The 25,371-nt window shown below is 39.8% G+C and overlaps 1 protein-coding gene across 1 annotated transcript in view; it reads left to right on the top strand.

The window, feature by feature from the left end:
* Window positions 1-25,371, top strand: part of ITGA9 (integrin, alpha 9) — a gene marked incomplete at its 3' end in the record, with an annotated part of 187,311 nt that overhangs the window by 146,690 nt on the left and 15,250 nt on the right. The window contains exons 15-19 of the mRNA XM_009891547.1: window positions 2,860-2,946; window positions 4,388-4,467; window positions 7,754-7,843; window positions 10,593-10,701; window positions 13,447-13,554. Of these exons, the coding sequence (XP_009889849.1) occupies window positions 2,860-2,946; window positions 4,388-4,467; window positions 7,754-7,843; window positions 10,593-10,701; window positions 13,447-13,554 (474 nt within the window). The remainder of the gene's footprint in view (window positions 1-2,859; window positions 2,947-4,387; window positions 4,468-7,753; window positions 7,844-10,592; window positions 10,702-13,446; window positions 13,555-25,371) is intronic.

Raw genomic sequence — 25,371 nt, 5'->3', positions numbered from 1 at the left:
AGTCCCAGGCTGGACTCAGTGATGGACGGGAACTGGATTCCGGATCTGCTTTCAGGATCAGGATCAAAGGCAGACAAACAGAGTCCTCCTCAGATGTCAGCCATTGAAGGAAGCAAGGCTGACCCTTTGATCCCCAGCTTTTATACTGAGCATGAGGCAGATGGGATGGAATACCCTGTTGGTCAGTTTTGGGTCACCTGTCCTGTCTGCTCCTCCCCGCAGGTGGGACCCCACTATGCTTTTCTGCTTCTGACCCTCCAACGGAGCAAATAACAAAGTTGGTTGGCCTTGGGTGTTATAGCAATAAGTATAAGCAAGAGCCTCTCTGCGTACCATGCCTGGGCATCAGCTATAAACATAGGTCTTATCACCCTGAGAGAGTGAACACTGTCTGCACAATATGCTGTTAATTTCAGTAGTTAGAGAGGCCCAGCTAAGAAACAAAGTTACTGAACAAAATTGGTTCCATTTTACCTCAAACCGGGACACCTTAACAGGCCATTATAAAACAACTGGCATCTGCCTGCCTGCTGTCAGGGCTGCAAAGGCAGGCAGCTGCCGACATGCAAAATGAAGAAGTACTACACTTCTTCCATTATCAAGATGAGAGTTCTTTCTGTTATCGTGTTTTTTGACATCTCTGAAGTGATATGGCCTTGCGGAGAGGAGGCAGCCTCTTGGGTCTGTCTGGTCACTGTCACCACCAGACAGCTTTGTAAATAGAAACCCCTCTTGAACGAACAGAGGCTGGGAGTTAATGAAAGAGAGTTCATAGGTTGCCACAGTTAGACAGCAAGGGACATTTGAACAACACAGAACCAAGAATGTTCCCAGAGGAAACAGCTGTGAAATTGTTCGTTTGGCTACGCAGCTGCTCAGAGTTTGTGTTCACTTGATCACTCACAAAAAACTGGAGAACCTCCCAGATTGCCGAGAGGAAAAGGCAAGTGAAGGGGATGCTTCGCTATGAAGCACTTGCTCTTCTGTTTTGTGTTAAATGGAGGAGAAAATCTAACACAGCATATGAGGACAGCAGCTTTGTATGACTAAAGCTCGATATTTGATTTGCTGGGTGGTGCCATCTTTTGTATTTCTGAAAATAAAAGTCTGCTGAAGATTACAAGGAAACAAATCCATAAAGAAGCTGAATGTGGAGGCCGCTGTGCTGGCATTTGAGTAGTACTGGAGTAATATCAGGCATCTCCAAGCATGCATGGATTTTCTCTTTACGTTACTTTCTTTTCATATGAAACCAGTGAAGTACTGTCTGAGTCAGATAAGAAAGGTAACATTAGGGCTATAGTTTTCTATAAATGTGTGCCCTGATTTGAACCATGATTTTGAAGATAAAGAAGACCTTGTCTTTCAGATATCACAGGAAGCAGTTAAAAGATCAAGAATCTGAATGATGTCAGACTATTAATTAGGATGATAGTAATGTCTGTAGAGCTCTGACGCTGTGCTCCGGTCAGAACATGAAAGGCAGAGAGGCATTTCGTGAAGATGCTTATAGCCTAAGTCAATGGTTCAGGAAGCTACTTCCACATGTGCTGTTCCAGCTGAGAATGATACTCATGTAAATGCTTAATTTTAAGTGCGTATTTAAAGCAACGCTCATATTTGAAGTGACTTGGAAAATGTGCATGAGGAGACAGAACCTGGGCTTCAAAAACTGCTGTAGATACCAAAAATATATCAAATAAATCATATGTCCTATAGCTAAGAGATTCTCAGCTGCACATCTAGAATAGGGTTAATTTCTAGATTTAGATGTCTAAATTTAGGCATTCATATTGTAGCTGCATAACATCAGTACCATAGCTCCAGTGATGATCTAGTCAATACTAGGGTCTAGGGAGGTATTCAGCCCAGTCTAAACTAAACATGTACATTTGGTCTGCTGAACCATTTTCTACATCCATTGACTACAATGGGAGCATTGACACCTAGATCATGTAGGTGCCTACACAGCAGGTGATTGCTAAAACTGCGTATCAGATTCTGGAATTGAATCCCAATCCTGAAATTTAATGAGGTGAAGTTGTCCAGTGATAGAGTACAAAACTATTCTCGGATAATCGGGAGATGAGGATGTGCTAACCTGGAGCCAGGCACTTACTTTATGGAGCAAAGAAACACTTTCCATTCAATAGACGCATTTCTGTTGTTTTACTGGAGTCACCAGTCAAGCAGGATAGGGCTGCTCTAATCATTCTCATTTGTATTATTGACAGTGTTCATAGTCTGTCATTGTTTAGCATGAGGAGAAGTTCATCCCCCTACTTTATCTATGCTATCACTAAAGAAGGTTGGTATCCATATCAATGTAGTTCATCCTGTGGACCTTAGAAAGAGATCAGGGCAGTGAATGACACCAGGACCAGATCAACATTTTCTCCTGCACCTGTGTGTGGCATGGTTTGGTCACTGTCGCCCAACACAGTTCTCTCTCTATGATACTGGTACCTGGAAAAACTGCCGTGGGGGACCCATATTCTGGACCATTTGAAAGCTGTCTTTTAATAAACAGAGGGAATAACTGAATGTCTGAGTTATCCGAGAACTTTGGCTGATCCTGTAACTCTAATGTGTTTAGTCATGCAGTATTTCCCTGTGGTCTGTCTCTTGGAGCAATGTTCTGATCCTTGTCTTCTTCCCCGTGCTGCTCTAACTGAGGTGCAGCAAGGAAGTACAACACTGCACTTTTCCTTGTTCAATGAATATTCATTTTCTGGGAATAACAGCACTATGGTGGGAAATGTTTAGTTTTCTACAATACTTCATCACATTGGTATTTCTTAGTAACCTTCTTTTTCTCCCTGAATCTATCATCTCATGTTTTTTTTTATTTTCTTACAGGAGGAGCTCGGCATTGCCTGTGAGTTGCTGGAGTCAGACTTCCTCAAGTGCAGCGTGGGATTTCCCTTCATGAGATCGAAATCTAGGGTAATGTTGTGATATCTGCATTTGCAGAGTGATGGTCTATTCACCTCTTTGTCTCCAAGGAGTGGCTGGAAGGGCAACCGCTCTGTTAAATGTCTGTGACTGGTACTTTCTGTAGCTTTCCAGCCCAGATATCCAAGCCTTTCATGGTTACGGAGGGTAGCTGTCCTCATTCCCACCAGATGGAGTCAATGGCAGTACTCTGTGCACTGCAATACAGTGCTCTTGAATAGCACAGATGCAAGAATTGCATCTATGAAAAACTTACCTATTTCTCCTGCAGAAAATTAGAAGAGGACTCTCTTATTTATGGTGCCTTATTCTGTTTTTATTTTTGTCTTCCCTAACATTAAAGTGCAACTGAATTTGTACGAATTACAATGAAAATGTCTTAATGACTTTTTCACATTATGATCTCCTGGTAGCTTTTAAAGAGGATTTTGTTCAGTAGTAGAAGATGAACTCTCTCATAATATTTAGAAATCCAGCAGGGCTCTTTCTGTCACTAAACTGAGCTGTACAAATGACCAACCAGGAAAGGTGAGAAGATAAGGAATAACTTCAGGATGGCCTGAATAAAATGAGTCTGATTTTTTTCAGAAAATTTCAGTTTCAAAAACTGATCCTTTCCATTTGAATTGATGTATCCTTTGACCTGACATGAAATGTTTTGTTTTATGTGTTTTATTGGCTGTAACATGCTCTTTTGAAAGATTTAAAAAGATTTTAAATAGGATGGAAAAATAAATGCAGTAGGAAAATATTATCTGGAATGTAAGAATTTCAGTGTTTTGCTTCAGAATGATATAGTTGGGTTATCTTCAGGGTTGGGTTTTTTTTTCAGCAAGTCATTGAAATTAGTATGAGTTTCAAAATATTTCACTTGGCCAAAAACTGTTTTGGGGTTAGGTAGAAACATTGTCACATGGAAAAGTTAGTGTCCTGCTGCAGTGGCCGTCAAAGTAGATTCTCTTTTCAAAATTAGCACCTGATTTTATCTATTATGATGAGTGGCTTGAATGCTGCTTTAGCTTGTGCCGGTTGCTCCAAGTCTCTGCAGGCCTGTGGCATGATCTTTATAGCCCCGGAAGATCTCTTCGCCAGCAAGTAACATATAAATTGGTGCTGAGGTAGTTTCAGGTAGCAAGCCCCTTGTACGGGAAGTCTTTTCCCTTGGCAGATGATCTCCTCAAGAAACATCTTTGAATGGCATTTATAGTAAAGGCCTTTTTACAATGAAAGAAAAATTGGACTCTCTAGTATTTGAACAGAGACACAATTGCTAAAATTTAAAAGCTACTCTACAGTAGAGGAGGCGCTCTTACATGTATCAAAATACACTACTTTTGTACAGCTAGGCCAGTAAAATGTATGTGAAGTTTCAGAATAAATACATTTTGAAACAATATACAATGTCTCTAAATACAGCTTTTTCTTTGCACAGTACGAGTTCAGCGTGATCTTTGACACAAGCCATTTGTCTGGGCAGGAAGAAACGCTTACCTTCCTTGTCACTGCCCAAAGGTAAGGGACCTTCGTACATTTTGATGACTTGGATATTCTTTGTCGCGTGAAGTGTGCATTGCATCTGCTTGACCGTTGTGTGATATTAGTTGTAGACATGTGTAGTGTAGTAAATGAGGTTAAATTACTGGGGCTAAATGCATGTATTTTGATAATATAGAGGAACCATGTGATGCAGCTTCCTGAAAATGAGGTAGGATCATATTTGGGCTTTCTTTGCCAGGCAGTTGCAATTCTGAAGGAGCATTTTGTGTTCTCTCAGTTGGAAGGCCATTGTGTTTCTGTGCCCATCCCTTTGGGCCCTGTATCAAGCTCAGCTCAGCTGTGGTTGAATATCAGCACCAGGCAGACCCATTTGTTCCAGCATTTGAATGAAATAAGCATGCTTGGATGCAAACCAAAAAAGAGAAATGCTTTCATCAGATGGTGAGGGATCTCACTGACAGTTTCCAAAGTTGCACATCTATTTTTTCCCCCTCCTCGATCTTCAGTGAGCCATGACAGACTGAGTGAAACAGCTGAAAAGGGCACTTCCCCAAGGGCACTTGGAGCAGGCATTGAAGCAGGGTGATGCCAAGTATGCATGCATAGGGATTTTATCTTGGGCAAAATAAAAGGTGACACATGCTCTGTGCCTCCTAAGATGATGTTCCACAAAGAAGCAGACTCCGTGGGTGATTCAGTCACAGGCACTGTCGGGGAGTCTATGGGAACTGACAGTAGTACAGTTGCATTAACCTGGGCCATGAACTGCTGCTCTGACATTCTGAGTGTGTGACTGGTTCCTGCTTCCACTTACTGCATGAGCGGACCAACTTCATAGCCTCCTGTGTCAAAATCAGGATCTCCAGCCTGAATTCTCCTCCCCAGTTTGATGACATCTCACCAACCAGCTGGAGATGAGAGATGAGATGTAGCAGTTGCTGAGTGACTGCTCTCATAAGGCGTAGTCCTCGCCTGCAGTAACAGCTGTAGGTGGGAACAAGATCCTGCAGCACGTGGGCCTGGTATGAAACACTGAAAGTGAGACCTCGCATCAGAGGGGCAAGACCATGTCTTGCACATTAGAGAAGTTTTATTCTCCGTGAGAAGTTCCTCGTATGTTCAGATGACCCCGTGATGCTTCTAGGTCAGGGAGATGCTTCAGTATTTGCTAGGTGAATGCCAGCTGGTGCAAAGATAGGTCAGCACTGCTTTAAATTTGCCCAGCCAGTGTTTTCCAGATTGTACTGCTCATTTCCCTGCCTTGGATAGCACAGGGCTTTCCTCTGTAACCTCACTCCTCAGATTCCTGTGCCCTAACAGTGAGCAGGGTTAATCAGTGCCATTAGATGGACCAAAGAAATAAATAGTGTCTTGTACACATAGTGTGAATGCTCAGAGGGGTTAATAGAAAGTTTCTTGTTTCAGAAGGATGGATGGGAGGACGCTTGTGTTTTGAAGGATTCAGCTGAACTTTCAAAGACAAGAGTGCAGGTCCCAGTGCTGATTACCCTCATTTTCTCTGTAACTTTGGGAAAATGGCTCAATTCTCTTGCTGTCAAATAAGTGTAATAAAATCTTTCTACCACAAGAGTTGCAGGGAGCCCTGGGATAAAGTCAGTGATAAGGAAATGGAGAGGAAGTGTCTGTGCTGTGGCCAGACTGCAATGAGTGGGGACATTGTTTCCACACAAAACTGGAGCTAGTCTGGCAGAAATGGCTGGACACAGAGAAGCTATGCCATGCTGTCACGGGAAAGTAAGTATTGCCCTTCAAGTGGCCACTTAAGCCTGTACCTTGAAGCTGCAAATTTGGCAGTAGCATCTGTAATAAGACACTGGTTCAGTAGTGGGAGGGATCAATTGGGGAAAGGACTAAACATTATATTACATTTAATTTTTTTGTTTAAAAAACCCCAAACGCTATATTGTGTTTCCTGGTGCGTACTGTTTTTCTAGAGCTATATTCACTGAGCTATATTCTCCTTTTCTAACAGTACCTTTGCTCTAGTTGAAACAGATAAGCACATACCCATGAACCCTGTATGGAATTCTACTTGCTTATTCTGCTTGCCACCATGGTATCTCATTATTTGTGTTGGATGAGAAATGTCTCTGTTTTGGACTCTTCTTTGAGCCTATTCAGAGGAAAAGCTTTTATTAGATTTTTTCTTTTTCTTTTTTTTCCTGGGACTGAATGTTTGTGGGTTTTTCCATCTGGGCCACAGTTTTATTAGCAGACATGGCCAATGTGTCAGTTGTAGAAAGCTGAGCTGTATCTATGCATGTATGTAGCTAGCAAGCTCTGTTTTTTTGTAATCTGAGCAACTCATTATCTGCATGGTATCGGTTGGGATGTTACTGCCTGCTCTTGTTTCTTTGATACTGTCCTCAAATTAATAGGATCATGTCTTTTGTTTTGCTAGTTTGATTTGTGAGTAAATCCAACAAACTGCAAGGCAAAAGTGATTCCAGAGTCACTGCTGAAGAAATTGGAAATATATGTAACACATCTTTCAAGATTGTTCTTCTGAGTTGTCACTCGCCAAGCAGACTCGCCATCAGAATTAGAATAATTACAAGTTTGCGTGTTGGCCATGCATTTCAGGAACCTTTCCCAGACTTCACACATAACTGTTCACATGGAAATAAACTGACTCAAATGAGAGATGATTGCTTATTTTTCTCTTTCATCCTTCTGCTTTTGACCAGTTGAGGCAACTGCCTTTGAGAAATGTAAAGTAGAAGTGCTTTCATTTTGGCAACAAAATACAGGCAGAGGGGGTCGAACTGATGAGAGGTTACGGCCAGTTCCGTACAAGTGTCTCACCTGAATTGGTGCTGTGGTACAGTGCAGGTACAATGAAAACACAATTTAATTTGCTGGGTCACGACTCTCTGTGGGGTGTGTATATCCCTCCCAAACTGACGTACAGCCAGGCTGGGAGAAAATGGACCCTTGCATTGGAGTTTAAATGTCCTTGTTTCTCTTTGGTATGTATGACGGCTGCTGTAGTTCAGCACTGCTGTTTGAATTCTTGCTCCAAGATAGGTTTTTCGTTGTGAGCCTGATCATGTTGCAGCCACAGAGCAGCAGCCACAAAACACGTGCTTTATGTGTGTGCCCTCTCTAAGGTGGAATGAACAAATGTAACTTAATCTTTAAGAGGCTTCTTAAGGAGAGCTGATATCACTCAAATGGAGAGGCTCGGAGTACAAGGCAGAGACATGGTAGCTGTGAAACCGTGGGATATATTGCAAAGGCTGTCAATTTACAGCATGTTTATTTTTCCTTTCTGGCACAGTGGAAACCTAGAGCGCACTGAATCTCTGCATGATAATACTCTAACCCTGTCGGTGCCCCTGATGCATGAAGTGGACTCATCTATCAGTGGGTAAGTACCAGTCACCAAATGAAAACAACAAAAATAATAATAATCCTAACAATGTCTGAGTCTGTTCCACTGAAAAACTGAATTCTTCTCTTTGTTTACATGTAGCCAGACTGTTGCTTTTTCCCTGTTTCCCAGACTCTGGAAATACAGACAATCGCACTCATTATCTGGGAATTTTATTTGTTGTGTCTTTCATTCCACCACTGTACCTCTTTCTCACTTCTTTCTAGCTAGCACTAATTAGTTACCATCACATTTATAGTAGGTATTTTAGTGATTGTCTTTGAATTCACGTGATGCTGTAGATATGATGGACCTTAAAATAAAAGAGAACAAGTAAATCACAACTTGTTCTGTAGGGCATGTCTTTAAGGATATGGTTGAGAATCAGCAGGCCAAAGGTTAGGGTCAAATGTTCTGGGATTTTAAGGAGCTTGGTGGAGTCTAGCTGTTTGCCTTTCTGTTTAATTTCACAATCAGAATTCGCTTCTGCTTCTGTTCATTTTCCCACTCCCTCTCCTCCCTAGTCTGCAAGGCATCTGAATACCAACCAAGGAACATCATTCACCCTTTGACTGAAATAACACATAGCTGTTGTCCTCTCCCCAGGGCTGCACATGTGTGAGTTCCTGCCTTTGTACTCAGAGTTCTTTCCTTCCACTTCTGCATTACAATCTTAAGTCTAGAATGAAAGATTTGGTGTTGGTCCCAACAAACAGACTGTCCTCTAGTGTAAACAGTGCTTGAGTTTAAACTGGGGGACCTGATCACTGGAAGTGAATTAGCCTCCATATAGACTGAGAAAGTTGACATTCATTTCTAAGCTGGGGAAGCAAAAATCATCAGCAGTGTCCCCAAGAGGTCAGTGTCTGTTTTAGCCACCATTTATGTCAATCTCCAGGGAATACATATTGTCTGAATGACCAGTGCAGGCTGGCATCAGTAGGAAAAGGTTCCCTTGACCAGTGTGCTGAATGTGTAGTAGCAAAGTTACCTGCACTGACATGTGGTTTGGCTGAAAAGCTGGGTAAACTCAGATTCATGGCGTAGTCTGGAAGTTTATGACATAAAGCTGATTTCCTTTCTTGTTGCGTAGAAATAAGATCCCTTAATTACTGCCACAATAGTCAGAATGGGTAGAAGATATGCCTGAGCCTGCTCAGAGAACTGAAGAGCGCTGTCAGACCTCACAAGATGACTAGCAGGGACAAAAATCTCCTTTTTATTGAGAGTACAGTCTCAGCAGTGTGCTCTGGAAGTTTTTGAAGGCTTTCATTGTTAGATTGTGTGGAAATTTAACTCTGAATCTCTTGCTTCTTGATGCTTTGATGCAAGTTGATTTTTGTACAGCTTTACAGATAAGAATGCTTTCATCTGTTTCTTTAGGTCTCTGTTTGTCACCTACAGAATACTACATACCAAAAAAAAAGATAAGAATTGGGCTCTTTTCTTTCTCTTCAGAATTCACTTTTTGGAAGCACAAGGTCTCTGAATTTATAAGCCCCACCCAACTGCCTATGTGGAATTTTTTTTTCTTTCTCATAGACAAGGCTTACTTAATACAAGTTCACATAAATGTCCAACTACCAGGGCAAAGTTGGGTTTATTGGAGGGCACAACATTCCCAGGCATGGTAATATTAGTAATACTTTCTCGTGGACAGTGGTTTTTTTAAAGCTTATTTTTATTAGCTATCATTCATTTGAATCTATGAGAGCAAACTTCATCCTTGGTCATAAATAGCCCGGAAGGGCTTGTACCATGTTTGGGAGGCGCCTTCTGGCCCTACGCCGTAAGTGGGAGGAGTAAATCTGTCTCTTGCTGTTTTCCCTAGCAATCCCTGGTGTAGGAGTCAGGCAGGAAAAAGGGAAATATACCTAAACAGGCTTAAAATCCTGTCTCAAAAAACTCTGACCCAATACGAGAGCCTGAGAAGGAAGCAGAGTTTTAGGCAGTCCCTCACCAAGGTTTGCCTGAAATTACACCAGGACCCTTTCCAGCCAGGGGAGCAGCCTGAGATTAGAAGGAGGCACAAAGGATGCTTAATGCATTCCTAGTCCTGCAGGATTTCCAGGTACTGTGTTGTGCTTCCAAGTCTTTTCTGATAAAACCCTACTGCATTTTAGTTTGATAAGATGATAAGAGTAGTTGAGGAGACTTGGCCTGTGCCACTGTAGTTGAAAGCAAGTTATATCCCCCTCTACTCTTCCCTTTAATCATCTGCTAATCATAAAGGTAGTGAAACTTAAAAAATTAATGAAGTATTTATTCCTGCAATGCTCTGTAAATGACAGATAAAACTGAAGTGTTACTTTAGTGAATATAAAACTGAAAGTATCCCTATTAGTAACTGTATCTTCAGGTTAACTTAGTAGTGCAATGATTTCCTGTGTTACGCAAGCCATAGGACTTACACAAATCATCCATGGTAGGGGCACTGGAGAAGAAGTTTTGTGATAGGAAGGAGAAAAAGAGAGAAGATAAGTAATCAAAAGATTACTTCAATGCTTCAAAGAATGCTTCAATAATGGGATGTTTCAATGTTTCAATGCTTCAAAGAATGCTTCAATGATGGGATGTTAACCCGTGTCAGTTGAGATGCTGTTGTCAAGAGGAAATCAAATTGATGTAAAATGGTCCCATAGAATTTCACATGGCCAGAAAGCAAGAGGTGCAATTCAGCTTGCCACAAATGTATTTAATTTTGGTGACAAACATAGCTTACTAAATCTGTGTCTTGATCTTTCAGAGAAGTCTTCCCTACTTCATTCTTCTACGGTGATTCTGTGGAACCATCCAACTTCATTCAGTTGGAAAACAATGAATGCCTTTTCCAGTCTCTCAACTTTACACTGCAGGTAAAATCCTTAGGTGATCCTTATTTTGACGACTTTCCTGTTTGACAGCATGGTCTGGCTTTGTATATCTTTTATTCTGAGTGCGGTATGGGCTTTGGTGCATGTCTGAATCACTGTATGCTGTGCAATGCATTCTTGATTGGATCCCATATTTACAGCATGTAGAGATAGTGTATTTCCTTATCTGAATATATAATAACAGGAATTGCGAATAGGGCTTCTTGCTTCCATAGGAATGAAGCTACTACCATTTGTTTCTATGTTACCTTTCATTATGTGCTGAGTAAAGAGCTCTCCTTACTCAAGTGCCATATCTTGGATGCAGTCACAGGTTCAAAAGGGAGGAGTAATTCTTTTTAGTGGCATAGTCATTGAGTAGAGAAGTGGGTAGGCTTTATCTGTGAGAACAAACACATACCTGTGCAAGGGATTCAGACTTGCTAAATGCCCCTGGTATGAAAATATTTATAGCAGTACTGATAAAGGTACAGCACAGGGAAGAGACTGTGGCACTAACAAGAGAGATGTGGGAAGGTTTCATTAAATGTCTCATAGTATCTCAGTGTTACTCAAGTATTGTCTATAGATTACACTTCACATGGCAGTTAGATGGTTTCCTGATGTGGCAAAACATAGGGATGATTTATTTTAACAAACTCTTGTGATGCAGCCAAAATGAACTTGTCTCGCTGCCGTGACTGTATCTATTACAAGCACTTCAAATCCTTTTTGACCGCTAGATGGAACTAGGGAATGATAAATCATGCAGAGGTGGGGGAATCATTTATTGTGAAAAACAGACTTTTGCCTATTTTCCCCTTTCTGTTCTCTTAGGCATGAATGCCACTCAGCTCATAATGAATAACACATGTTTGCCTCCGTGGACAGACTGAGGTCCAGAGCAATTAAGCACCCACTGTCATGCAGTGCCCTTAGCTATTTACTGAAAAGGAGTGGAAGCAGGATTTCAGGACATTAAAGCTTTCATGAACCAGGCTATTAATTCTTGTGATTCTGATTTCATTCTTGAGGGCTTATGGGTCTTCCCCCCCTCCTCCTCTTTCCCCCCCCATAGCCAGTAACTGGTTAAAAACAGGTAAAGAACAGATGTACTGATGCTTTAACTAGATTAATATTTTCAATAAAGCAAAGTGATAACAGGTTAAGAGAGAGAGAATCTATACATTGGCAGAGACACCATTTGTCCTGCCCCATCCTCTTGTCTCTCATGGACACACTTCCAAGTTGTGATATTAATAATATTTTTTTACATACAGAAGTAGAAAATTATACTGTAACAAGTCACAGATCTGCTCTCCCAGTAATGTGGTAAACCTCATAACTGCGTGTGTCAGAGAGAAAGGGTAGAGTTTCATAATGGGCAAAGCATGGTTTGTATCACTGTTTGCTTAATTGTTTTTAATTATTTGCCTGCCATTTATTAAACTTCTCCAGATGGAGAAAGTAATAGTTTCTTAACCAAGAAAAAGAGACGATTTACAAAAATACGGGGCTTTATAGCGGTTTTTATGTGAAAATCTATACCATGTCCAATGTTAATAAGGAAACAGATCTAGGCATCATTTTTTGGGGCGGGGAGTAACAATATGTGCAATGAAAATGTCTTTTCTGCATTAACTCGTATCTGATCTCAGTGAGATAATCAAGTTTTTTTTAAATGTCTAACTTGAAACATTATGTTTGTGTTTCACAAAGCATTTATCATGCTCCATTGTAGTGGGATTTCTCCCCCTGACTGGAGCCTCAGGGTTTTTGTGAGGATTTGGCATTGTGAGCCGATTTTCTTTATCAGTCAGGCATTTCTTCAGTATAAACAGTGTTTGAAGAATGAAAACCTGTTGGGTTTAACATTTGTATTTTACACAATTAACAACTGATTGCTACATCCTTTGACAGTACTGTCTCAGTGTAGATAAATATTCTAATGGGCTTAATGTTTTTACTATATGCACTAATATATGTGTTGTTAGAAACAACCAGGAAATATTTTTCCTAATTAAAAAAATGTAGATAGACATGAAAACTTATTTTCATTAAAATTTTTCCATGGATTGTTTCTTTTCAGCAAAAACCCACAAATTTTGGAATTTTCACTGGATACATTTCAGTGGTGGACTGGAAATTCTTTGAGTTTTTATTGAAAATCTGGGGGGGGGGTTGATAGAAAGCCAATGTTTTCCACTAAGAGTTTCATTTAACTAGAAACCCCAGAACTTGAATGGAAGTTGTTCACATGCATTTCCTGGCAACTCACTCAGCAAACCCGCAGTCCGGTAGTCACAATCATTACTTTGGCTTCTGCTCTGTAAGGAAAACATATGCAGAATATAATGCAGTGGTTACCAGATGGAAAAGGGAATGTTAACTGAGACAGTTACCAAAACACTCAAAGAGTACTAGCAGTGCCTGTGTGTATAAGGCAGAAGTCTCATGCTATTTGTACTGATGACTGGTAATTATCTTGCAAAACTGCTTCTCACCTGATGTATGAGCTGTGCCTAAAGACTATTAGATAAGCTAAACCTTTGACTTTATCCTGGTGTTAGTCTAAAGACATTGGAAAACTTGCACAGTATTTGAATTTTCTCAAATTTACCTATACTCCCAGCTCTGGTTCTACAGAGTTTCCCGTTTATGAGCAGTCATATATGGGGCTTTTTGTGGGTTTTTGTTTATTTGGTTGGTTAGGTTTTTTTTACATTTCTATGCATCTTTGTGTTACAGGTTTACAATGCTGGACCAAGCACTCTCCCTGGAGCTTTTCTTGACATTTCATTTCCAAACCGCCTCTCAGCCACTGGAGCTGAAATATTTCACGTTCAGCAGATGATGGTGAGTACATTATGATGAGTTCTGAGCCCAGAGAGGCACTGAGAGCTATTGATGATTGAAACAAAAAAAGTTCATCAGAACTAGATGATCAGTTGCTTTTTTAGATTAGAAAAGGTTCTTTGTATTTGTGGCCAAATCATCATAAGCAGCTGAGCAGTCAACCAGCTGTTGACTGCTGTCCTTCACCTAGGGCAAGCAGCTGGTTGTGTGTTCCTCATTCTTACAATGCAGTGTAAAAGTAGGTCAGGCTAATCCTGAAAGAAATGTGGAGAACACTTCCTTGAGTCACATCTCCAAAGAGGATTCAGTCTTCACCAGGGTCCTCCCTGATTAAATGGTTTATGTAATATCAGCAGGATGTGTTACCAAGCTGACTTACGTTCCCTGTTTTTTTTGTTTTTTTTTTTTTCTGTGGTTATCTGTAAAAATGCTTTTTTTTTTTTTCCTGTGGTTATCTGTAAAAATGGTAGCTAGGTCTGAATACAGTATCAATATCTATTTTCCATAGTCCATGTTATAATTTGCTCTTTTTGAGTGCTCTTTTAACAAATTTAAGTAACAGAGACATTTATTCTTTCAACACAGTGTTTTTCAAAAGGTGATTTTGTGTCAACTACGAAGAAAATGAAAATAAATTGTGGTAAAGGAGACACATTCTTAGATTTCATTTCTAATATTTATTTATTACTTTCAAAGCTTTTGTTAAACCACTGAAATACCATCATTTATACTGTGGTGAGCAAGAGAAGGAAACCTCACTACAGAGGTAAATTTATTGCTGAAATTCAGAGTAATCTGTCCTTGTGAGATGTAACCAGCTCTTTGGGCTACTTGAAAAGAAGTATTTTACTTACTTCGTTGATAGCTACTTTTCTAGTCTTTTGGCTCAAGAGTGTTACCATCCCTCATACACAGGTAACTGTGTCACTGAATCTATGTAAATATAGATCCAATAAGACCTTTCTAAGCAGGTTTCCAAGATTTGTGCCGTTGAAATGTGTAAGATAAATATGTATGTGACTTACAGATAGGTACTATAGACAGAAATCACTGAGAAACAGATTTGGGATATCGTATGTGACACAGGTATTGTATAGACTATATAGCCGGGAGAGAGGAATAGAAAACTCAGCCCATCTAACTTAGGGTGTGATGAATTCTTTCTAGGCATTGCTTGTTTCTCTGTGTTGACTCTTCCAGAAGTCTGGGCAAATTGTCTTAGACAAGACACCTGTTTTGCACGCTTGAATTAGTTGAGGTGTACTCTACCCACCATGTGGACAAGGGCTAATTTCCAGACGTAGTTTGTCATCATTTCTATGCAAGACCCTAAGTTACACTGACAAGGATGGGGATGGACTATATGGTTTTGTATAGCTGTTTGAAAACCAAGACAAAATCTTAAATCTTGCCCTTAACTTGTTTTTCATTGCTGCTGTACCTCTGATGCCTTATGTAAAGGAGGTCCAGTTGGGTGGTGTGGTGTTAGACGCTGTGCTAATAAATACTTGCAGGGTTTGTATCCCCTTTCCCCAACAACAGGTTGCATTTCCCCCCAAGTCATTTGATGTCTTTCTTTTACTTTGCAGTTTCTCTTTGTAGAAATTTCAGACTGCTGTTGTGAGACCTATTTGCATTGCAGGCTGAAGAGTGGTAGTAGGGAAGTATGGTTTCATGAGAGATGTCTGCATGATATGCTGGTGTACCCTGGGTCATGTCAACCACTGATTTCGGGTATATGATCAGTAGGAGTCTAATACATGACTTTTGGGGCACCGATGATGTGTTAGTAAATGTTATCCAAGCAAATCCTGTCTGGGATAGTGGTTATCCCTGCTTTACAGATAAATAATTGAAACACCAAATGGTTTGCCTGAGGTCACACAGGAAATTTGTGTTAGAGCCAGTCACTGAACCCAAGTCTCCCAAGTCTTACTATGGTAACAGGAAAAGCATCCTGCTCTCTTTCCTCCTACTTCTCTCCCACTGAGTTTTTATTGACTGAAAAGGGAACTAAAATCATGGAGCTTTTCATCTTTTTGCAGACCAAATACACTTAAACAAACAAACAAACAAACCCTAAAAGCAGCAGATTGGAATGAACTTTGGAAAATGGGTTAGAACAGCTGTTTTTCAAGAGCATTTTTGTAAGCATAGTCATTAAATATTTCAGGCTTTTGCCTATTTTGAACTTCCCAGAATCTAGACTGCAGTGAAGGTGATAGTATCCTTTCAGAGAGTGAAGGTGTTATCTGTAATTATACCTTTATATCTATAATCCATCCATTCTAGGTGTCAGCATTCCCGGACCTTTCAGAATAGCTGTCATTCATACAGAGGATTAGGGATTGTCATTTATCTGTAATGAAACTGTTGATACAGCAGGGTTTGATTACATCATGGTTTGGGATTTTTTAAAGCTAATAATTCTTTTGCCGCTTCTCTGATATACAATACAGTAGTGCAATTTATGAGTGAAAATACATAGAAAAGCATTAGAGTCTGCATCTCAAATACACGTGTAACACAGGATCGTGCCAGGAGCTAATTCTTTCATATTGTGTTGACTGATTTAGTCTTTCAGGCACAAAAAATAATAAAAGGAAGAGAGTCACATATGGCCCACTGGAACGGTCTGTATCTCTGGAAGGTGTTAATAGGAATTATTATCTTGCTGCTCTTAGAGGAAATGACAGCCCTCATGCTTCCTCTGTTCCTGTTGCTCTAAGCTTTTGGCTTTATTGCAGAAACTGCTTTAAGATTTTCTTCCAGAGAAATTCAGGTCACAGAGATGTTTTGACACTTGGAGTTCTGCCTTAGAGATGTTCAGATGCTCTTCAAGGGGTTTTGGGAGTTTCTGCAGCACTTCCCGCAACAAAACCCCTAATATATAAAGGAAACAAGTCAACAGCAAAAGCTAGAAGTAAAAGAAAATGGATAAATGAAAGAAAATTAGAAAAAAAAAACCCAACCAAACAAGTGAACTTCCTCCCTATCAGAAACTTCAAAACAAAAGGAAATGTTAGAAATTTTACAAGTCATTTTAACTAGGATATCTCACCATTGACATTGATTTTACATAGTAAATGCTCAGATTCTGCAATGATAAATGATATTTTGGAAGCAGTTAAGACAGATTAGTACTTGTTTGGTTTTGTGTTTTGTATTTGCTTTCTTGCAGAGGATTCAAGCCAGTTTAAGAACATAAGAAAGCAAATACCTTAGCTTGTTCGTAGGTGTTGTGATAGGAACAGTATAGGTGATGACACAGAAGAGCTTCACCCAAATAGAGTACAATAGAGTAAGTGTTAACAGAAATGTATATTTTCCACTCTTCAAGCCATTGATTATCTATTCTTCCACAAAGGAAAACAGTGCTCATTATACTTGTGTGTGTTTTGGTTTTGAACTGGAAGATTAGTAATTTCCTTTGGGTATCCAGCTAATTTGGAGGCCAAGGGAAGCACTACTTGACTTGCCAGCCAAGGAGCTGCTTTCCGTGGCATCCAAAAAGATTTTCACAATGGGAGTTCCTACCAAATTAACCAGGGTATTTCCTGAAGCTGTTGATAAATTAGCAATGTGTCCGGGATTACTCTGATGCTGGCTTTATGGAAGCTGGATCAGATTTTTGCCTTCCTATTTATTTTATTTCCAGTGAAGGTAAACACAATTACGAGGAACGAGGGACTAACAGTTGGAAAACCAAGTTTGTTTGAACTGGAAGCCAATTGAAGTGCAAGCAGATGATCCTCACCCCTCAGCTGGAGGGACGAGCTCTGCAGGGCTGCCAAATTGTTTAGACTCCAGTCAGACAATTGTCACCAGAATCAAAGACTCACGGTGTTAACCCAGAGCAACTGCCATGTGCACTTGTGGGTTTTTTTGAAGAATCTGTTGCTTTTGGTGTTGCATATATCGTGCAGGCCAGCAAGCATTGATTGTTTTATTTATTTATTTTTTATTTTTATTTATTTGTTTAGGTGAGTCAGTACTGAGGATATAAAGAACTGTGGTGTTATCATTGCTGAGATAAGAATCTTGTTGGAAAGTGAGATGCACACATTGCAAGACAGTTTCTTCAAAGGATTTGCAGGCTAGGCAATGAAATAAAGGGGAATTTGGAGGAAGGAGGGAGAAGGATTTGTACTCAATTTTCTGATGAGAAACTCCCTCACTGCATGTAACTTTTGATATCTAAGTGTAGTTATCACTGTTTTAGTAATTGTGAGTAATAGAATATTTTTAAATTACTATGTTGCCTTACTCTAGTAATTAATGGAGAGAGAAACAACCCTGGTGAAACACTTGTTGGTCTCCACTGAGAATGCAAAAGCCATCTAGTCTCCCTGCATTTCCCTAGATGTCTCTTAGACTTTGAGAATTATCTCCAGAGAACAAAACAGGGGTTAATGCTCAGTCTCTTGAATGCTGCTCCCATTAACCTTGAGTCTGCCAATTATTTCAAGCCCCTAGTTCCCGGTCCGGAATTCCTATCAATTTTTGCTTTGGGAGCAAATTAAAAAGTCCTTCTGTTGGAAGGACAAACAGAAGTCCTCCAGTTGTCCTACTATGCTTGGCATATTTATTTCACGCTTCTCCTTTCTTCTGTCTGACTGGGTGATATCTGAATTGTGTCTTTATGAAAGCTGGGTATCAGTAAGATTTAAAAAATAAAGAAAAGCTGAATTGAAAATGAACTAACAGCATGGAGGAGTTGAAGAGAATTCCTTTTCCATGCTGCCTTTTAAGTTAATGGCTGCCTGAGCATGGGACTGTAGAAAAGCTTGTCATATTCAGTAAGGAAAACCGTTGAAATAAACATTATTCTTGTCCTGTGAAAGTTGAAACAGAAAAAGTAAAATGGAGTCAGTCCCAGAGCCACAAGTCTTTCCTGGCTGATGACAGGTTACGTTTTTAAGGCCAGTTTTGTGTAGCACTCATGTCATTTTTCTTCCTGGTGTTTGCACAGTAATGTCTGTAAGGAGCAGGAAGATGTTAAGGGGAAGAGTTAAAGCTTGCTGTCTTGTTCCATGAAAGGTCCCGGACTGCTTGAGGTTTTTCTTCACTTGTATAATGAAAAAGAAATCTTTGCAATTTTAAAACTTTAATTGTAATTTCTGCTTGTTATCTGTAGGTTGCTATCCTCCAACATAAGAAAAAAGAAAAAAGCTACTGCACTGCTGGTGTTTAAAACGATAAGCAAAGGAGGACTGTCAAAGCTCTCTAAAGTGCTGGTAGTGCATGAGTGCTCCTTGAAGCCTATGTTGAGATAGTCAGGCTCCCTACTGCACATGTACAGAGGCAAACCTATCGTTATCATTAGACCCCTCGTTTGTTGGCAGCCAGTTTAAAATTGATTAGTTTCTATGTTTTGAAGTTTGGTGTCTTGCCTCTGAAAACGTATATAAACAGTCCCAGTGTGTGAAAATATAAATAGTTGCTGATGGTACTTGATGCAGGAACATTTTTTTTCCAGCTGCTGCTGGTTGCCGCTGTTGGTACAAGGTTTGTATAGGAATAGTTTGGACTTGGAGCAAGATTTATTTTAGCCCTTTGTATTAGTCACTCCCCCCCTGTAGTCTCTTCGTTTCAGTGATCGCTATACACATGCTCACATACTCATATTTTGGCACCATATTCAAAGGCATAGCTAGATTTCTGGAGGAAATTATTCATTCCGGGGAGTGTATTGTACAGAAACTTGCTGACCTTCCTGCCTCCTTCGCTTTAATTGCTTCTTTAAATGACCTTTCCAAAACATTTTGCTTAGGCAGTTGGAGGTGTTCCCCCCACCCCCGGTCTAGAGCATCTCTGTGATAGCAATTGAATCTGGCTTTGCTGGGGAGCCCTGTCACTTGCAGGAGAAACTAGTGCATCCATCCTGTCCTGGGATGACTGTGAGGGGAAGCAGGAGTATACGTCGTGGTCCAGCACAGCACAGTCGCCACTAGGCGTGGGAAGCAGGACCCCAAATCTCAGAAAGAGCTCTCATAAATGTCTTCCTAATGTCAGCATGACAAACTGAAGCTCTTCCAGTGAAGAGGAACTTAGCTCTCATTTCAGATTTCATTGTTACACAGGAAAGTGTGCCTGACCATAAAATTAAGTTCTTTCCTGAGTTGGGACCTTAAAATAAATCCAAAGTGGAAAAAAAAAATCATTACATTTTTGCTTTACAGGAACCATTTGAATCACTATACAAAAGCTATGCCTTGGTTAGAGTTCACTGCATTTACAGTGCTTGAAAATAATCTTCTCATGCATTGCTGGATATTATCTTCAGGCTACAGCAGAACTATTTAACATGGCAGAAAGTTTTCTGTGACTTCCTAGTTTGGATTTTTAGGTAGAACCAGATTTGGACAAATTTTATGACATTGTCTATTTGTTTTGTCCAGATCTTCTAACATTGAGTGCTGTAGTATTTGCATAACCAAGGTTTTTTTTTCTGCAAATGCTAGATGAAGACAATGTTCATTGAAGACACATTTTGAATGTACAAAGATAAGTCTGTCTTTCAAGAAAGACTGGTACTACAAAGATCAAAGCCGTCGAAACATAGGCAAAAATGCACTCTGATCTGTGTATTAAATCGGACCATGGCAACACTTGACGTGTTCACTTGTGGCCTGCTCACAATTAGCTTCTAAACTAAATAAGTTAAACTTGTCAAATTACTCAGATATTGATATTTTTCAGTGCTCTCTCCCCCTAAAATTCATGACCTGTCAATATAATGTGGCAATCTGATTAATATGTTGGGTCAACTGGAAGTGTTGCTACTTTGTGAAATGCCCATACTTCCTCTTTTCTTGGCTGAATATGTGAAATTCCAATGTGGAAAAAAATGGCTGATTTGCTTTTTCATAAAAGTGAATTTCAGATAAAGAAGTCTTAAGAAGTGAATTTTGTATATACATTAGCTCTTATCGGATTTGTGAAGGAAGCAGAAGATTTGGTAGATACCACAGTAATCAGGCATTTTGCTGAGATACAGAAAAAACAGTATACAGTATACTTTTTGTAAGCTTCCCAGGCAGCGAATTCCCTGGTGAAGGAACTACAGAATGACAAAATTTATATTTTTTTATTTTATTTTATTTTATTTTTAATTTTTTTTTCTTTTTGAAGGAGTAAAAGAATTACATCCTTCCACCATTTTCCCATTGGTGAAGCTGTTCCTGCCAAAAAACAATGAAGAAGGAAATTCCGGAAAGCTGTGATTTATTCTTTCAACATACACGTCTTTTTTAAATGCTGATTCATAACTTAGCAATTTTCTTTTATAAATAGCATACAAGATTTGTGGTTTAAATGTAAATTTAGAAACTAAGAAAGGAAGAGTTAAAAACAATAGTGTCTATATGTATAAACTCTATCTCCTGTTTGATAGAAAAAGTTCATTCATGTATCTAAGGGGAAATAAGTGCCTTTTATTGGACTTCTCTCCTGACTTTGAAAGTACATCATTTCAGTCTTGTGCATAGTATTGGATAATATCAAAAGTATCAATAAACGATTCCTTGGGGAATCAGAAGTCTGAGGATGTCCTCTAAGAACATCTTCTGCCTAACTTAAAATTCCCCACCATCACCCCACCCCTGAGGAGGGTTGTTTATAAGGAGGACTCATTTAATCTTCAGGTGTCTACAATAGATCATCAAATTCATCCTCTTGGAAGTCCTACCTTCTCTCCACTGCCTCTAGAGCTTAGATCTTAGAGCTGATCTTAGATACCTTTCTGATACATTCAAATATCTGCTTTAGTGAAACATCCCAGGCGAGTTGTTTGAACCCTACAGGGAATGTATTTATCTGCAGTCTTCAGAGCTTTTCATCCTAACATCAACATGAGGGAAGTCCAACAATTAGGTAAAGAAAAACCATGGGTTTATTCATGGTTTATGCACCATAAGGAAGCCTGTAGCAGGGTATGTGCTGGAGACAGGTAGAACCTAGCTGAAGAAGCACTGAACTCCAAGTGATCTCATGGGCTTTTCAAATAGAGACATACCTTGAGATTTATTTGCTGCCTCATCACAGTTCTTTATAGGGAGAGGAAATGCACCTGTCGGTGACTCTTTCTTGCATTTCAACTGTTAAAGTCTGATATATAAGGAACACATGAATGTTAGAGGTAAACTGGTTTCCGTATACGGTGGTGTTCATTCGTTCTTAGACCTGAACCTTCTGTGGACCACACAGATAAATCGTATGAGTGGTCAGTCTTCTCACTTTGTACATGTAGTGCTGCCCTCTGTCTAATACAGAAGCTTGTAAGTCAGTCTTGTAAGTCAGGTACTTCAAATCAGAATAACTTTGCTCTTCTTACTAAACTGGGTAGACAGCACTAGTTCTTGAGAGTAGCACTTCTGGGGATTGTTGCTAATTACATGTAAAGTGGTTGTAGGGCCAGGAGCAGGCAAATGTTGCAGGATTACACTGATAAACTTGGTTAACAGGTTAGCTAATTAAGCTGCAGGGTTAAATGCATCAGAAAAACATCTACAGGCATTTCAATCAGATTAGTGCAGACTTATGCCAAACATGCATCTGGTGTTCTCCTTTTGGATGGAGGAGCAGGAGCCAGAGCTATGGTGGGATGCTCCTCTATCCTTATTTAATGCTTTAGCATCTCCACTTTGCTGTTTAAATCTTGTTTCTGATGGCCATGTAAATTTTCCTACTGGATCTGTGGAGTAGTGCATTTTTTAAATAGCAATACTGTTTTTAGCTGAAGTCTTTCAAGGGTTGTGTAAAATGGGTTAATTTTAAAAATTCTTTTCTGTTGTTTCAGTGGCTCTTAAATTTATTGCCAGAATCAACAAAACTGCTCTAATTCAAACAAGTTTCATTATCTGTGAATATTAAACATTTTTGGCATATGGAGCAAGTACTCAGATAACGTATTTACATAACTTATTTGTCTACTGTTGAAAGTCTGACCTTGTCTGGAATTTCTTGTGAGTACCCTTTTTTTCTCAGTGTGTGTGACATGTTCGATTAACCATGCCTATCAATTCATCTCTGTTCACCTACTAAAGGGTGAATCAGGATCTTTGAATCAGGATGCACGAATATATATTTTCCCTAACATTAGGATGAATGTATTATTGTTAACAACAAAGACAAACAAAAGTGGATCTGTTACTTATTATCCAGTTTGAAAATTTGAACCACTGATTAGGCATGTGGACATAAGTAAAACAGTAAAAAAAAATAATAAAAAAATGAGAAATATGTAAAAACTATCTGGCAGCAATTTCAAGATGACCATGGCCAAACTGTCCTCTGGAGCCAGCACACCCCAGGGCTGATGAGAAAGGCATCCAGTTCAGAGTTGAACAATGTCAACAATTTTGTGAAACGACTGACCTGTGTTCAGACCTTTAGTGCGTTTCCTGCAGCTAAAATTGCCATTCCAAATATCTTGTGTCTCATGATGTTTTCTCTGAGCCTGCCTCCGCACTTTTTCCATGATCACATGTGGGTTTGGTTCCATCACATGCACTCACGGCTGGATTCCACCTTCACGCTTGCTTTGTGTCAGCTTAATTCTGCTGGCTTCCAGGCTCTCACTAATAACTGGTGATGATTTAGCTCAAGAGGAGAATCAGGCTTATTGGAAGAGCCTGGAAACTTTAAGTTTTAATACCATAATGAATTCTTTTGCATTAGTGGGAGTCTAGTGTTTTCTGTAATGAAAGAGCTGAATATACACATTTGCTCGCTTGTTTATGTTGTAAAATGCCAATCATTAAATATGGGATTAGCCCTCGGCTTCTTATATGCAGCAATGCAGCAGGGAGATTGTACTTAATACTTCGTTGGAAGCAACAGCTAGTTTCCTCTTGGTTTTCAGTCTCATTCTTCCAAGAGACTCCGATAACATGCACATACTTAACCCCATGCCAACTGCTAATTTCCACTTCCCTCTGCTTGGTCCTCAGCTGACCTTCCCAGCCCCCTGTTTGGAAACTGTATTTCATTTCACTCTCCCAGGTTGACATCTTGTACAGGATATGGGCTCTGAAAAAAAGGAGTATCTCACCTTTGATGCATGTTAAACAGGTTGAGGTTAAGTCTAGAAGTGGCCACTGGCTTTCAGTCCATCTGTGAAATTTATGTTATGGGCAGCGTGGCCTGAGCCTTTAAAGTGTTTGCTAACAAACCCCAACAATTACAAGAAATTGTCATGTTCTGAGAGTAGCTACAGATGAGCAGAAAAGATGTTATGAGCGTCTTGAAGGTGGGGGACAGAGTTGGCAGTAGAAGGAGAATGCGCTGAGGCAGCAGGCATATTATTTCTCCGGGAAACTCCAAACCCCCTAAACGTATGGCTGACCTGGATTAGAAATGCGAGAAGCATTTCATTGGCAGTCCTGGATTACATTCTGTATTCCCAGGGGAACACATGGTGATTGTCCCCCTGGTACTGGTACCATCTTGTTGCAGTGCCAAGCCCAGCCCGAGTATTCTCATAAATGCCCACACGTGCAGGGAAAGTCAGAGAGGATGATCCCTGTGTACGTGATAAATCCAACATGCTATTCCCATGCAGCCCTATTAAATATCCTGCTGGTTTTTAGGATGCAATGTGTGTGGAGTGTACATGATATATTTTACATACAACTGTTTCACTCTGAAATGTTCTCCTGCTACTTTTTCTTAAGGGTGATGTAATCTGATATGATTAAAAATCATTGCTACTTTATGGGTTTACCCCTACTCCATAAGACTTTTCAAATATTCAGAGTCCACTAAAGAAGTCCTGTGGGAATTTCTTCCTTGTTGCAGATACAGCATTTTTAAAGCATGAAGTAACGCACATGCTTCCTCCAGTGGTTACGTCTTGTCTCTGAGAAGCTTAGTGGGTTTTGCTGATGACAAAAAGTTGGCAGAGTAACCCATTGTATAAGCTGTCCTATTTAAACGTGGTCTTTCAGGCATGTTTATGGGCTCTTTAAGGGGGCAACAACTTCCAGTAAAATAGTAAAGCTAGAGACTAACTTATCTCTGAATAAGTGTGGCCATTTCTGGGTAGGGTAGGCAGCATAAGGAACACTCTGCTTTTATGCATGATGGTAGATTAGTAGTAATGTTAGCCATTGCAGAGTTATGGTAACCTTTAGAGGCCTGATATGCAAGGTGCCATTTACAGTCTGTGTAGTACAAATATTCTGGCTTATATCTCTTTGGCTTTATGCATGTTGCATGTATATGCACACGTGTTGAATTCAATAGGCGAATACACATACGTATATGTTCATGACTGAGTAGTGATTTTCAATCCCATACATTTTAGATGTCCAGCTAAAACTCTGTAAAAGATGGCAGTTTTAAAAAGTGGCTATTCTGGCATCCAGAGATGTTCAGGAATGCAGGTGAGATCTGAATGCAGGCTATACTGGCTTTAATCACTCTGATATTGCACCATGGGAATATTCTACCATGGGAATATCAGAATATTTTCTTACCTTTCTTTACCTTGGTGCTGAGGAGTTTGACAAAAGTGCCTTTGAACTTGAGATAAAAACTAGGAAAAAACCCAAATAAACACATGTTGCACTGATGATAGGTGTTTTGCAGCCTGTGAGAACATGTTCCTAGAGGATGGGAACAGCCCTACACACGGACAACCTGGTAAAAAGAAACCATTATCAGGAAAAACATATGTGGGTTTGCCTCAGGTGAAAGTTGAAGACATTATTCAAGCTGGTGAAAACACACTTCATTCTCATTAGAACAATGACAAATCATAATAAAAATATCTGGGTTTTCATCAGAAAAACACCCTCCTACAAATTTTTCAGT

The sequence above is a fragment of the Charadrius vociferus genome, unplaced genomic scaffold, assembly GCF_000708025.1.
Source record: "Charadrius vociferus isolate BGI_N301 unplaced genomic scaffold, ASM70802v2 scaffold951, whole genome shotgun sequence".
Lineage (NCBI taxonomy): Eukaryota > Metazoa > Chordata > Aves > Charadriiformes > Charadriidae > Charadrius > Charadrius vociferus.
This window is presented reverse-complemented; position numbering and strand designations above follow the sequence as displayed.